This window comes from Takifugu flavidus, unplaced genomic scaffold (assembly GCF_003711565.1).
Source record: "Takifugu flavidus isolate HTHZ2018 unplaced genomic scaffold, ASM371156v2 ctg267, whole genome shotgun sequence".
Taxonomy (NCBI): domain Eukaryota; kingdom Metazoa; phylum Chordata; class Actinopteri; order Tetraodontiformes; family Tetraodontidae; genus Takifugu; species Takifugu flavidus.
In genome coordinates, this window is record NW_026621916.1 from 4,562 (window position 1) to 20,000 (window position 15,439).

Here is a 15,439-nt window from a genome sequence, read left to right on the forward strand (position 1 = left end):
TCACTGATACCAGCTTTTCCAGCGGCACTTTTTTCTCCCCCAAAAACTCCTTCACCTCGTTATATATGTCGACTCCCCTCGTTATATGTGTCGACTCCCCTCATTATATGTCAACTCCCCTCGTTATATATGTCAACTCCCCTCGTTATATGTGTCAACTCCCCTCGTTAAGATTAAGATGAACTTTATTCATCCCCGTGGGGAAATTGAATTATAGTAGCAGCGTATGCAGAGTAAAGAGACAGAAAAATAAATTCAGATAAGATTAGAATGTTATAAGCATATATACAGCATATTTATAAGCATATACACTCCCGGCCACTTTATTAGGTACACCTATCCAACTGCTGGTTAACACTTAATTTCTAATCAGCCAATCACATGGTGGCAACTCAGTGCATTTAGGCATGTAGACATGGTCAAGACAATCTCCTGCAGTTCAAACCGAGCATCAGTATGGGGAAGAAAGGTGATTTGAGTGACTTTGAACGTGGCATGGTTGTTGGTGCCAGAAGGGCTGGTCTGAGTATTTCAGAAACTGCTGATCTACTGGGATTTTCACGCACAACCATCTCTAGGGTTTACAGAGAATGGTCCGAAAAAGAAAAAATATCCAGTGAGCGGCAGTTCTGTGGGTGGAAATGCCTTGTTGATGCCAGAGGTCAGAGGAGAATGGCCAGACTGGTTCGAGCTGATAGAAAGGCAACAGTGACTCAAATAACCACCCGTTACAACCAAGGTAGGCAGAAGAGCATCTCTGAACGCACAGTACGTCGAACTTTGAGGCAGATGGGCTACAGCAGCAGAACACACACCGGGTGCCACTCCTTTCAGCTAAGAACAGGAAACTGAGGCTACAATTTGCACAAGCTCATCAAAATTGGACAATAGAAGATTGGAAAAACGTTGCCTGGTCTGATGAGTCTCGATTTCTGCTGCTGCAACATTCGGATGGTAGGGTCAGAATTTGCCGTCTACAACATGAAAGCATGGATCCATCCTGCCTTGTATCAACGGTTCAGGCTGTTGGTGGTGGTGTAATGGTGTGGGGAATATTTTCTTGGCACTCGTTGGGCCCCTTGGTACCAATTGAGCATCGTTGCAACGCCACAGCCTACCTGAGTATTGTTGCTGACCATGTCCATCCCTTTATGACCACAATGTACCCAACTTCTGATGGCTACTTTCAGCAGGATAATGCGCCATGTCATAAAGCTGGAATCATCTCAGACTGGTTTCTTGAACATGACAATGAGTTCACTGTACTCAAATGGCCTCCACAGTCACCAGATCTCAATCCAATAGAGCATCTTTGGGATGTGGTGGAACGGGAGATTTGCATCATGGATGTGCAGCCGACAAATCTGCGGCAACTGTGTGATGCCATCATGTCAATATGGATCAAACTCTCTGAGGAATGCTTCCAGCACCTTGTTGAATCTATGCCACGAAGAATTGAGGCAGTTCTGAAGGCAAAAGGGGGTCCAACCCGTTACTAGCATGGTGTACCTAATAAAGTGGCCGGTGAGTGTAGATCACCGTTATCCTCAACCCAAAAGACCACCAGTTGGCGCAGCAATACTAAAGATAGGAGGTTGTGGTTGTTGCGCAGACGCGGAGTGATATCACGCACAAACGTGCCCTATGTTCTATATACCGTATGTTCGCGACCAAAGGGCGCACCGTATCAAAAGGTGCAGCCTCAGTTACGGGTGCTGTTTCCGTCTGTAGTCGGCCGCTCCTAGCGGGAGCCCCGTCTGTAGTCTGCCGCTCATAGCGGGAGCCCCGTCTGTAGTGGGCCGCTCAAAGCGGGAGCCCCGTCTGTAGTGGGCCGCTCATAGCGGGAGCCCCGTCTGTAGTGGGCCGCTCACAGCGGGAACCCCGTCTGTAGTGGGCGCTCACAGCGGGAGCCCCGTCTGTAGTGGCCCTCACAGCGGGAGCCCCGTCTGTAGTCTGCCGCTCATAGCGGGAGCCCCGTCTGTAGTCGGCCACTCAAGCGGGAACCCCGTCTGTAGTGGGCCGCTCACAGCGGGAGCCCCGTCTGTAGTGGGCCGCTCACAGCGGGAGCCCCGTCTGTAGTCTGCCGCTCATAGCGGGAGCCCCGTCTGTAGTCGGCCACTCAAAGCAGGAGCCCCGTCTGTAGTCGGCCGCTCCTAGCGGGAGCCCCGTCTGTAGTGGGCCGCTCACAGCGGGAGCCCCGTCTGTAGTCGGCCGCTCACAGCGGGAGCCCCGTATGTAGTGGGCCGCTCAGGTTTCAAATCTCTTCTCAATATTCATCACCTGAATTGGAACCTGAAAATTCAAAGTTTCATGTTTGTAAATGAGATTTGGTTGAAGGTTTTGCCGAAGACTGTGGATCCACCATGAATAAGTCCTCCTTGGTCAGATCTGGATCAAACAGAGTTTCCCATTTTCCTGTTTTACAAGTCATGGAATCACAGTTTAACGACATAAAAGAGTGACAGCGACAGTGACAGCAGTCTGTCAGAACTCCCACCCTACGTTAGACGGAGCAAGGTGACGGTGGAGCTGAGGCAGCACACCTCCGCAGGAACCCAGCATGCATGTTTGGATGCAGAGCTTAAAGGAGACAGCAGAAGCAGATGTGATGAGGAACCCCTGGAATCACATCCCCATGTGGCGCTGCCCAGACTGAGCACAGGCAGAGAAGAAAACACTCCAGATGTGTCAAACAGCTTCTGCAGCATCCGTCCCATTGATGCTGATGACCTTGAGCAGGAGCAGAGCCAGTGGGCAACAGATGAGCCTGGTCCATCCACTGTGCTGCAAACCAGGTTATTAAAACCTCCTCCTGAACCAGAGCCTGGTTTATTACCACCACCTCCTCCTGGACTAGAGCCTGGTTTATTACCAACACCTCCTCCTGGACCAGAGCCTGGTTTATTACCAACACCTCCTCCTGGACTAGAGCCTGGTTTATTACCAACACCTCCTCCTGGGCCAGAGCCTGGTTTATTACCACCACCTCCTCCTGGACTAGAGTCTGGTTTATTACCACCACCTCCTCCTGAACCAGAGCCTGGTTTATTACCACCACCTCCTCCTGACTAGAGCCAAGTTTATTACCACCACCTCCTCCTGGACTAGAGCCTAGTTTATTACCACCACCTCCTCCTGGACTAGAGCCTGGTTTATTACCACCACCTCCTCCTGAACCAGAGCCTGGTTTATTACCACCACCTCCTCCTGGACCAGAGCCTGGTTTATTACCAACACCGCCTCCTGGACCAGAGCCTGGTTTATTACCACCACCTCCTCCTGAACCAGAGCCTGGTTTATTACCACCACCTCCTCCTGGACTAGAGCCTTGTTTATTACCAACACCGCCGCCTCCTGGACCAGAGCCTGGTTTATTACCACCACCTCCTCCTGGACTAGAGCCTGGTTTATTACCACCACCTCCTCCTGAACCAGAGCCTGGTTTATTACCACCACCTCCTCCTGGACTAGAGCCTGGTTTATTACCAACACCGCCTCCTGGACCAGAGCCTGGTTTATTACCACCACCTCCTCCTGGACTAGAGCCTGGTTTATTACCAACACCGCCTCCTGGACCAGAGCCTGGTTTATTACCAACACCGCCTCCTGGACCAGAGCCTGGTTTATTACCAACACCTCCTCCTGACCAGAGCCTGGTTTATTACCAACACCTCCTCCTGAACCAAAGTCTGGTTTATTACCAACACCTCCCACTACAGACGGGGCTCCCGCTGTGAGCGGCCGACTACAGACGGGGCTCCCGCTAGGAGCGGCCCACTACAGACGGGGCTCCTGCTAGGAGCGGCCGACTACAGACGGGGCTCCCGCTGTGAGCGGCCGACTACAGCCCAAGACCCAGTGCTGCTTTATAGGACGCAGAGAGGAAGCCGTCACCTCTTCCTGAGATCGGGGAGGCCAACTTCCCTTCTCTTTCTGCGGTGAATGTTTCCGTAGCAACCGTACCTGCAACTGAGAACAAGGTACATTTACTAATAATGTCAGAAACACTCACTGTCAGACGCAACCTTGTTTTATTTGAATCGTCCTGAACTGCGTGAACAGAGTCTTCTCAAAGCCAGCAAGCCGGGTTATTCAGGGTCCGTGAGGTCACAGAATTGTCAGCCAATATTAATCTGGTTTTACCAGAGCTGTTGCAACGATGCTCATGTTGGAAACTAAATCCTTGTGCTCTGACTTTTCAGGTCGGCCCCAAACTGACATATGCACAGGTCTGTCGGATGCCACCCAGTAAGCGTGCCCCATCCCCAGACCTTCGCCCCCCTACCCAGACCTTCGCCCACCCTACCCGGACCTTCGCCCACCCTACCCGGACCTTCGCCCACCCTACCCGGACCTTCGCCCACCCTACCCGGACCTTAGCCCACCCTACCCGGACCTTAGCCCACCCTACCCAGACCTTAGCCCACCCTTCCCAGAACAAGAGCCCCAACCAGCTGGGACTCGCCATCCAATAAGTTGAGATATTAATGGCTGTGAACAGAGCGCTATGGATATTTTTGCAGCTCTTTTTTTCCCTTAGTTTGTTTTTTTAAATCCATGTTCTGTTCCCATGTTTGATTGTTCCAGTTTTTTTCTTTTAACGCACCTGCATAATTGATGCTCACAATTCTGATTTCTTCTATTAAAAAGCACTGAGCAATACGTCTGTTTGCATCTTATTTATCTCATGTTGGTACTGAGTTTGTTCGGCTTTTATTTGAGTTAATCAGGAGTGTTTTGGATGTAGAAACTTCTGTTTGAGCAAAAAGGATTTGTTGATGTACCTCATTCACATTCTGTCCAGTGTGAAATCACAGAATCTGAAAACACTGACTTTGATGAGTGTTTAAAACCATTACAAGTGTTTAAACACCATTTAAACATGAATGTGTGCAGAATATCCAGGTACAGGTGAGTTACTGATGGACGTAAATATGACTGAACACCACTAAAGTGTATTCTGCACTTTGTTGTTCTCTGTTTTTTGTCATAAGGTCTTCCACCCAGCAGGGGGCAGAATATCCATCAGGTTTATTGCTCTTTTTCGTCGCCACGCGCTTGTTTACAATGAGGATGATTTCATTCCTGAGGGCCGTAATGAATAAGATGAATAATACTAATGAAATAATGCGCGTTAGCTGGAGAGTTGATGCACACTATCAATCAATCTTTATTTATATAGCATCTTTTACAATCAAAATTGTTTCAAGGTGCTTTCCAGAATCCCAGGGCCTAACCTCAGACAAGCAACAGTGGCAGGAAAAACTCCACTTTAACAGGAAGAAACCTTGAGCAGGACCAGGCTCATGTAGGGAGACGAGACGAGACGAGAACCCAGTGGGGGGGGTGACAGAGGCCTGTCAAGTGATCATGTTTCTGGACCCCGGCAGCCTCGGCCTCTAGCAGCACAGCTAAGATGTTAACCTGATGATTAGACGACCCCCTATGTATGATAATTTGTCTGTCGATGATAGTAACTGGAACTATAGAATTAGTAACAATAAATTAATGACAATAATTGTCATTAATGACAATTAGTAACAATAAGCTTTTTCAAAGAGGTAGGTTTGGAGTCTGATCTTAAAAGTAGCGATGGAGTCAGCCTCCCGTACCTGGACAGGGAGCTGGTTCCACAGCTTGATCATCATACAGGTTGTGCAGCTGTTTGCTGGTTCTCCCTTTTTCAAAAAATATCAAAAAAAGACAATTACAGGTGAACTAGGTGACAGTATTGTGCTCAGAAAGGACCATAATTAGCTGTAATGCCAGTTTATACTTTGTTGGTCTTTGTTATTGGTTTGCTCCAGGGTTCTTTTGAACATTTCCTGTTCCACTTTTCTGTGGACTGTTTTAAATTTGTTAAGAGTTAGGAAAGAGGAATAAAGAAGTATAGACAGCCAAGATAGTTTCGTACTGTAACAGTGGGGCTGTGGGACACTGTGGGATTTTGGCTCATTCCAGATGTAAAAGATGACCATTGTGGGAGATTCGTGGTGATACCTTTGGTACTGTCTTCTGACGTGGTGTGCCACTGGTTCTAGGACGGCTGTTGTCACAGTCTTGCGACCAAAGATTTTCTAACAATGTCAGAAATTTAGTGTGACCATCTCATAGTGTGACAGCTGCCATGACCTTCAACGCATCAGCAGGTAGCAGGAGCGTTAAATGCTAAAGGCTAGCTGAACAAATAAGGACCTCCAACACCCTTGAGAAAATCCCGAGTTGGCCCCGTCTGAGACTGTATTCTCCTCCTCTTCTTCAGACTTTTCTGAGCACAGGAGAAGGCCAGAAAATAGGGATGTGCGTCTGTGTGGGTGTGTCAAAGAAAAGAAGAGAAAGAGATGTATAAAAGCAGAGAGAACAATATTGGACAGGGGTCGGGGGTCACGCAGAAGACCTGATATCTAGCATGAATGGATCTCCCTCACAATCAGACGGCGAGACGTCAGACGGAAGGAAGATGTTCTGGTGTTCCACACTGTGTAGAAACCCTCTGAAGCTACAGCTGCAGGACGGTAATGTTATCAGCTGCTCGGCACGAAATGCTATCAGGACGGAGCAGACAGCTGACAAACGCACCCACCCACACACACACACACACACACACACACACGCACGCACCAGAAGTACAGCTTTTGATATGACACTCAGGATCCTTCCATCGGGCAGAATAAATGCTTCTTCTCCCACTCAGGGTAAGTTAAAAACTCTCCTAACAGCTGATTGTTTTGAGGTTCTGCTGAATGTTCGGGTTTGGGTTTTGTTCGGACTCAAACGTGAACATTGAATGTTGTCTAAAAGATGAAGCAACTTTGCTGTTGTTCTGAGCCAGTTCGATGTAGGTACAGTTTAGACAGGAGGATTGATATGGACATTTATTTCCCACCATACAAGCAGGGAACCCATTTATTGATCCGAGGATGTCGGGGAACTAGTTTGCTGTTGCACAGAATTAACACTTTCCACCTGTTTTACTCCTCACCTCAAAACAATTGCAGTCCAAGCACATCCTAACATCTAACATCTAACTCCTCTCACAGAAAAACTCAAGCTCAAAGCAAAACAAATCTAGAAGCAAAGTTGTTGGTTTGATTCCAGAGGTTGTTTGCCCCTGCCAGGCGCAGGGCCGGACCTCTGGGAACTGAACCGGAACCACTTCTATTTGAATTTGTATCCCTAAGAAAAAAAGAAACTAACTGGACGGGACTGGAATGGTTTCATTTGAACCACCAAACTGACGCTGAGCAGTTGCTTTTGAATTTGAAAATTATTCGTTTGGAAGTTCGACAGTTTTTTTAAGATTCAGTTCTCAAAACTCTATTTCAGTTTACTTTAACAGACATCTGGGGGACTCCAGGTTCACAGCTCCAATATGTCGTTTTTCAGCTTTAAAATAACGTTTCTAAGCTCAATGAAGTGGAAGCAAAAGGTTAAAAGGCTGAGCGGTGTTGCAGCCGGAGCGGGGCCGCGAGTGGGCGAGGATAAACCCCCGTCCGTGGAGAGCTGGAAGAGCTGGACGAGTGTCGGGTTCTCCTGACTCCGCTCAGCCCGAGTTCTCAAAACAGTGGAGCTGCCAAAGAAAAGAGCAATGCCAGATAAGCTGGGGCAGAATCTGCTTATTCACCCCGCAATCTCTTCCCCTCGCATCTTCGTTTGTTTTCTTCTCGGTTCCAAAAGCTTCAAATTCAAATGTGCTGCGTTTTAAAGACGAGGATTGATCTGGGCTCTCCAGGTTTTCAAGTTCATTGAAGTCAATCACCGTAATCAATATAAGCCCAAAACGCTGGTGTGGTGGGAAGAATCGGGAGGTGGTGTCAGTCTTGATTCAGATGAGTTTCTGTTTTCCAGGATGTCTTTAAAGCTGCAGTTTGACTCTGCCGCTGATGGACGTCTGGCCAATGGGAGCCTCTCCTTCACGGCTTTTAGCTCTCCAACTGGGCGGCAATGGTGAGACACGTTAACAACAATTAACAAAACCATTTCATTTGAGGAAAGTCGTGTGAAGGTTTTTCCACTGCTCCGGTACGGAAAAACCAATGGGATTCTACTCTGATTGTCTGTTTCCCATAATGCAACTGCTCCAACGAAGGGGGGGGGGGATCCTGCAACCAGCAGGATTTACTCTGGGTTCAAATGACTGGAATCTGTGAAGGATCCCTCCCTGATGGAGGGAAGAAGCCTCCAGAGACGAAGGGTTTCACTCGAGTGCGTCTGCTTTCAGGCCAGCGTCTGTTCAGAGCTCTTTTCGCTCCAAAACCAGGACGGGACACAGATCTGCCAGGACACCCGTGGTCCAGCAGGGAGGACCGAGCCGTCTGGCCTCTGCAGCTCCATGACGTTGACACGCGGTTTTCCAGGTGCTGCTCAGAGATCTGAGGTAATCCTGGGCTTCTCCCACAACAGAATCTGGCTCCTTTGTCTTCACCCAATAACCCCAATAATACCGGCCATGGCCGCCTGCAGGGAGATCCTGGAGAGTCAGCAGGGAGAGATGGACTTCTTAGTGTCACAGCAGAGGGACACCAAGCGGGCCTCCAGGCTGGTGAGTGGGGGTGGGGGTGGGGGGTGGCGGCGAGGCTGGTCTAACCCTCTTTATGATGGACTCCTGTTCCTTTTCTGCCCGTCTCAAGGCCTTCATTTATGATCTGGAAAAGGTAATTCTTCACCGCTCATCGGTCATGTAGCGTCTTAAATTGCTCAGTCAACAAAGCTGTGGTGCCTTTGCTGTCCCAGGAGATACGAGCGCTGGAACGAGCCATTCGAAGAGTGGAATTTCAGCTCAGTAAGGTAGCTCTTTATTTACCCTTTCCTGCCCTTCTTTGGAGACATTTTCATCTTAACAGTGTGGAAAAGAGCAGCTTCCTCAAGTCTGGCCTTGACCCGTGAACAAGAGTCTGGGTCATAATGCCCCCCCCTGGATTATGAGGCGAGGCAGAGGTGACCACCGTCCTCTCTGGGCTCCACAGGTGGAAGAGCTTTACGAGCTGTATTGTCTTCAGTGGCGGCTGTGCCAGGGGGTGGTCAACATGAAGAAGGCCTTCGCCAGGTCTCCGCCCACCAGAGCCTGCAGAGAAAGCCTGCTGGAGCTGAACCACAGCCACAGACACAGCCTCCAGGTGTGGACTCACACTTTGGTGAAATGTTGCCAGTCTCACGTGGTGGGAGTCATCAAACACAACCTGTGACCTTTTCCATGCGTTGCAGGACATATCAGAAATGGAAAGAGAGTTGGAGATCCTGCTTGGAGAGCTCCATATCAAAATGAAAGGTTGATGTCACCCTTTAGGATGCTAATTCATCCAAAAGTCCTCCTGTTCTAATCCCAAAATGAACCCAATTTCAGTCTAATGAACAATGTGGTGTTGACATAGAGCCTTTAAGATGTGCGACCTCATTGTTATAACACTGTTATTACGCGCAGGCCTGATCGGTTTTGCACGTCTTTGTCCCGGAGACCAATATGAGGTGAGATGTTCGAGCCCGGATTCCCCGTTGATGGTTCTGTAACTGACTGGCATGCGCGGTCTCGCAGGTGACCGTGCAGCTGGGACGCCAGCGATGGAGGATCAGAGGAAGGATCAAGTCAGACGACACCCAGTCCTGGGAGGAGGAACACATGGTTTTCCTTCCCCATATCCACCGCAACTTTGAGATCAAGGTTGGAATTTGTTTGATTGATGGGAATATGGGTGGTGCCGACACCTGGAGCGCCGGAGCGTCGGAGCTGGCCTCTGAGGATCAGCAGCCCCTCTATGAGGCCTGCACCCTGTCTCCAGTGCACCCTTTAGTTGCTGTTTGTTTCTCTCTCAGGTGATGGAATTGAAGGGTCTGAGCTGGCTTCTGGTTGGCATGGTGACGTGCGCCAGTGCAGACTTCTTTGTGTCAAAGCCGCAGCTGATGTTGGTGGACATCACAGAACTGGGAACCATCAAACTACAGCTGGAAATCGCTTGGAAGTACGGATACACACGTGCACAGAATCCCAGTTTTCTGCTTCCCAGAATCTCTAAAAGAACAAACCTTTTTGTTTTCTTAGGTTTCAAACCTGCCTTCCATGTTTGCTTATCAGTGTTTGTGTTTACCCCCAAGTCCCTTTGACAGCGGCGAAAAGATGAAGCGGCTGTCGCTCAGTCGGCTCTCGGTGTCCGCCAGAAGGAATCCGCTTCACGGCCGGACAGCAGGACACAGCCTCTCTTTCACTGAAAATTACTTTCTGGTGAGCTCTGAACACGGTGACAGAAATCTCCTAACCAAGCAATGAAATGGTCGTGTCCTCCACCACGAGCGGCTGAAGGGGTGACATTTTTGTGGAAAATAGATGTATTTAGTCCTCAGTGGTGTGATTCTTTTTACCGTATTTTCACGACCATAAGGCGCACTGTATTAAAAGGCGCAGTCTCAGTTATGGGTGCTATTTCTGTTGTATTTAAACATACATAAGGCGCATCGTATTATTAGGCGCATGCTAAAACATACAGTAAAAAATGACAACGGAAGTAAAACAGTGAGTTTCGACACATTTATTGAACAAAATATTCATTCTTCCGCCACAAACTATCAAAATTTTCATCTTCTTTATCTGAATTAAACAGCTGCGCTATTTCAATGTCCAACATCACGAATTCCTCTTCTTAATCATCTGAATCGGACTCACCGACCGGTTCTGGTTCAGCGTTGATTTTGTGAAAGCTCTTCCAATACATGAAGACAGTATCATAGCCCATGCGTCTACAATCCACCCGCATATGGTGGCATAACCTGCCCGCCGCTGCCTCATAGTCTTTGTGAAGGAGTGTTCGCCTTCCGTCACCCAGCGCTCTGTCCGTTTCCGTGGCAGCCGAAAACCACGGTGAACAACGACTTCTCGTGCCCCGTTGTGCGTATCGCCACCGTGCTGGTCCCTTTTTCTCCACTTTGTGGGTCAAAGGGATGTTAAAAGTCAGAGGGATCTCATCCATGTTGGTGATGTGGCTGGGCGCGGTTATATTGTCGCGGCAGTAGGTGCGGAAAATGGCCGCCCTCTCCTGGTTAGGGTTAGGGTTAGGGAAGATGGCCGCCCTCTCCTGGTTAGGGTTAGGGTTAGGGAAGATGGCCGCCCTCTCCTGGTTAGGGTTAGGGTTAGGGAAGATGGCCGCCCTCTCCTGGTTAGGGTTAGGGTTAGGGAAGATGGCCGCCCTCTCCTGGTTAGGGTTAGGGTTAGGGAAGATGGCCACCCTCTCCTGGTTAGGGTTAGGGTTAGGGAAGATGGCCGCCCTCGGTCCTGGTTAGGGTTAGGGAAGATGGCCGCCCTCTCCTGGTTAGGGTTAGGGTTAGAGAAGATGGCCACCCTCTCCTGGTTAGGGTTAGGGTTAGGGATGGCCGCCCTCTCCTGGTTAGGCTTAGGGTTAGGGAAGATGGCCGCCCTCTCCTGGATAGGGTTAGGGTTAGGGAAGATGTCCGCCCTCTCCTGGTTAGGGTTAGGGTTAGGGAAGATGGCTGCCCTCTCCTGGTTAGGGTTAGGGTTAGGGAGATGGCCGCCCTCTCCTGGTTAGGGTTAGGGTTAGGGAAGATGGCCACCCTCTCCTGGTTAGGGTTAGGGTTAGGGAAGATGCCCCCTCTCTGGTTAGGGTTAGGGTTAGGGAAGATGGCCACCCTCTCCTGGTTAGGGTTAGGGTTAGGGAAGATGGCCGCCCTCTCCTGGTTAGGGTTAGGGAAGATGGCCGCCCTCTCTGGGTTAGGGTTAGGGTTAGGGAAGATGGCCGCCCTCTCCGGGTTAGGGTTAGGGAAGATGGCCACCCTCTCCTGGTTAGGGTTAGGGAAGATGGCCGCCCTCTCCTGGTTAGGGTTAGGGTTAGGGTGCGCAACAGTTGTCCTTGCGCGTATGGAGAGATGCCGCCACCTCATAAAGCGAAAACACTAAGTTTGCTCGATTGCCATTTTCAGCCGCATATTCGATGGCCTGCAGTTTAAAGTAAGCCTCATTCATACGCGTCTCGCTTGACCGGCGCCATTTTAGGGGATCCTTACGCGTAGGTGTGCCGCTAATCGATTGGTGGAGCGTTTACCGTAGTGCACCCACCAAAGGCACACAGCAGATTTTGGAACTCAGTCCACACACAAGGCGCTCCATATTATAAGGCGCACCGTCGATTTTTGAGAAAATCTCAGTGTTTTAGGTGCACCTTATATTCGTGAAATGGTATACTGTATACGCCAAAATGATGCTGAACCCTAACCCGACGGTTTCTGGTGGATTGAAGGTCTGCGGAACATAAACACGTGCACCTCTCGCCCTTTTCTCAGTCAATGGCATGTCGGCTGCAGGAGGTCGAAGGTATCTCAGCAGCTGTGGAGTCTGCGAGCCGTCACGATACCGGAGGTGTGTCTCCGCTCAGCTACCCCTTCAACATCCCAGACGCCACCTTTCTGTCCAGCAACAACCCTCAGAACGCCACCAGGTTTTGCAAGTTTTCTTTGCACCTTCATTCAGTGCTCTGTACATGTAGGATGAGTTTAATATCGCCCGTGTGCACCATTAAGCTGAGGTTTTGTCATTAAGTTTACTGAATCTGTTCTCTGAGATGATCGGTGCATGTTACTGTTGATTAGAACAAACTCATATATATTATTAATGCCACTGTTTTCCATTATGTTGGTGATGCAGGTCCAGCACACCTGATGTTCTCAGAAAGAACCAGGCAGGAGAACCGGGACCCGGGACACATAATACAGATCAAGATGCGGATGTTACACGGGTCAGAAATCGATATAAATTAAAGTGAAAATGTGCATTTTAACAACTTCCCAGGATGGGGCAGTAAATGGTGTTTTTCTGCCACTAATATACAGATTCTTTATTCTAGTCACCAGATCACATTATAAATATACACACAGAGATTTTGGCACCCAGAATCAGACTCAATGTAAAACTTTGATCATTTAAAAAACAACAACAACAACCTTTTGAAGTAATTGACATGGTGGGAAGGTCAGCACTACTGTTCCAGTCTTGGTCGGGTGTCAAACCAGTGTGGAATCTTTACTTTTCTGCATGACATAAATACATACACCATACATTTAGATTAGCGTGGCTACACATTCTCATACCTCCCCGTTAGCTTGTGAGACCCTTCCCTTTGTTGGTCCAGGACTCCTCAGAATTTGAGCCACATTCCTTCCCTGCCTTGCCCACTGTGACTACTCAGCCTGCTGCAGCCTCGCCCTCGCCTCCTGCTGCCCCTCCGGAGACCAGCGTTGGCCAGCACAGGGCCCGGGCCCTCAGGATCGGGGCCCAGATATCAGAGCTCAGTAACCTGCTTCCCAGTCAGCCCTGCTCCAAGCAGGAGCTACGAGCTCTGCGGCACAACCTTTTGCACCTGGCGACTATTCTGAAGGTACCCCGAGTGGATCTCCGGGCGTTTCTGACCACCACATGTGCCCTGACACTTGCGCTCTCCCCCAGAACGACCTTTCTCTGTTGAGACCCTCCTCGCCACAGGAGACTCTGGGTTTAGAAGAAGTCCTGGGAAGCTTCGACTTCCTGTCACATGACATCAACGCAGACGAAGACGCTTCCTGTTTGGGTACCCTCAGAAAACCCGGGTGAGTTTGAGGCACCCAAACAACAAACGGACAATAAAACCACGGGATAACCGCCTCTTTTTCTTTGGTGAAACGACATCAGGTCTTTCCTGGAGCTGGACGGCGCATGGCTGACGTCTGGGAACGATGGTCTGGACCAGGCTCTTGAAATTCACCTGGACATTTGCTGCATCCTCCTACAGGTACAGCAAGCTCAGTCCTCACCGCTCTGGTCCTCGCACACACGTATTGGTGTCTATTTAGCCTTTGCAACCTTTTTGCTGTCATTTTAACGCTGCTATGAACACGGAGAGGGACGGGGCAACACCTCCGCCCAATCACAGAGCTGCAAGTCGTTGCTTGTCTTCAGTTTTGAGTTCAGTAGTGCTGACAAGGGGAGCGAGGAGCTCGGGCCTGGACGCCATGCTAACTGCTGCACCGTGATCTTTCCCCAGAGGATGAGGGCGACCCGCTTCAGCCCCAGCAGACAGGAGCTACTGCAGGAACTCTCTCTCCAGGCTGAAGCGCTGCAGCGCGTCAGCCACCTCCTGCTGGAGAAGAACAAGATCTCTTCCACTGACAGTTCGTACAAGTCGTTTTGATCCGCACGTTTACACGGAATGGTTTTGAATGTGATCTTCCTCAGTCCTGCCGCAGGTCCAGAGAACCAGGGAGGTCCTGCTGTTCTGGGAGGCCTGTGTGAGCGGCAGCAGCAGCTCCCCCTTCCTCTGTGACGCTGACAGCTTCTGCGCTACGCTGAGGAAATGTTTCACGCACAAGGTGGAGGCCAAGCAGCCGGGCCAGGCGGAAAAAGGTGCTCTGCGCACGTGGGAACGCCGCCGGTAAAGCTGCTGCTGCTTTAACTGATGTGGAACGTCGTGTCCATTGTGCCGCAGTGTTCTCCCGGCTGCTGGGGCAGCTCCAGGCGCCGTGTCGCACGGTGCCGGACCTCCGGCCCGTCTGCTGCCCCGACAGGGTCACGCTCTTCCAGCTGTCGGCGTACCTGAGGCGCTGGGGCGTCCAGGACCTGGGCGCACACATCACACGCCTCTCCAAAGAAGGTCGTCTAACATTTCGGACGTCTCGACCGGGCGGTGCGGGTCTTTACTAATGGTAGTCCCGGCAACAGAAGGCGCTGACCCAATGTGTGCGTGTGTTTCAGAGCGCATCCTCTCAGCTCTGAGGAGCCCCAAAAGGAGGCGGACCCTGAACACGCTTAGGGGCCAGCTGGTGGCAGAACTCCTCCCCCTGGTGGGTGCACTCTGCAGACCCTCGCCGCCCTGCAGGTGGACGCCAACCACAAAGTCAGTAGAGCTGCCTGCAAGTGTCTCTGCAGAGCCGCCGGCATCCAAACCTTCAGGAACAAGGTGTTTATTGAGGTCCAGTCCTGTTGAATCCTTTTAGCCGGCAGCATTGTCAGAGAAAAGGGCGTTACACACGGTATTTAACCGAGTCTACCTCCGTGCTTCCCTCTCAGGCTGTTATTTATTACACTGAGAGTTTGAAAAGTGATGATATTCAAACCCAACAAGGCTCCTGTTTGGCTCTAAAGTGTCTCAAGGTAGTGAAAACGCTCAGAAATGTACGTTCAACACCAACTGCTGAACAGGTCTCTCAGGTGTGTGTGTGTGTGTTCCAGGCGACGGAGAGCGTGGACCACATCACAGAGATGTGCAGGGCGACAGATGGAGCTCTCCGCAGCGCTGCTCGAGAGACCGTCCTCTCCTTTGGTACAAACATGAGCAATTTCTCATTTAATTTGCACTTAAACACACTAAACCTTCTTCTGACGTCCTGTAGGTAAAATGGGGTTTCAGGCCTTCCAAAGGATGGAACAGCTCCACATTGCTGTGGAGGAGGCTGTCTACATAAACCAGGA

At 50.2% G+C, this 15,439-nt stretch overlaps 1 protein-coding gene and 1 long non-coding RNA gene across 2 annotated transcripts in view; both read left to right on the top strand.

Moving 5' to 3' along the window:
* The first annotated feature begins 3,143 nt into the window (after positions 1–3,143).
* LOC130520022 (uncharacterized) lies at positions 3,144–4,662 on the top strand. The gene is made up of 2 exons (XR_008948600.1): positions 3,144–3,980; positions 4,203–4,662. It is a non-coding gene; the product is annotated as an uncharacterized LOC130520022 (long non-coding RNA).
* A 3,758-nt stretch (positions 4,663–8,420) lies between these two features.
* LOC130520020 (RIPOR family member 3-like) overlaps positions 8,421–15,439 on the top strand; it is a 7,208-nt gene continuing 189 nt past the window's right edge. Inside the window, 22 exon segments of the mRNA XM_057023577.1 lie at positions 8,421–8,542; positions 8,631–8,654; positions 8,734–8,787; positions 8,967–9,116; positions 9,205–9,268; positions 9,422–9,465; positions 9,533–9,658; positions 9,811–9,956; positions 10,090–10,216; positions 12,283–12,446; positions 12,644–12,734; positions 13,128–13,373; positions 13,442–13,581; positions 13,664–13,763; positions 14,016–14,142; positions 14,207–14,374; positions 14,457–14,621; positions 14,723–14,814; positions 14,817–14,927; positions 15,038–15,121; positions 15,200–15,290; positions 15,361–15,439. The exon segment at positions 15,361–15,439 is cut by the window's right edge and continues 189 nt beyond it. Coding sequence (XP_056879557.1) covers positions 8,450–8,542; positions 8,631–8,654; positions 8,734–8,787; positions 8,967–9,116; positions 9,205–9,268; positions 9,422–9,465; positions 9,533–9,658; positions 9,811–9,956; positions 10,090–10,216; positions 12,283–12,446; positions 12,644–12,734; positions 13,128–13,373; positions 13,442–13,581; positions 13,664–13,763; positions 14,016–14,142; positions 14,207–14,374; positions 14,457–14,621; positions 14,723–14,814; positions 14,817–14,927; positions 15,038–15,121; positions 15,200–15,290; positions 15,361–15,439 — 2,486 coding nt within the window. The 5' untranslated portion in view covers positions 8,421–8,449.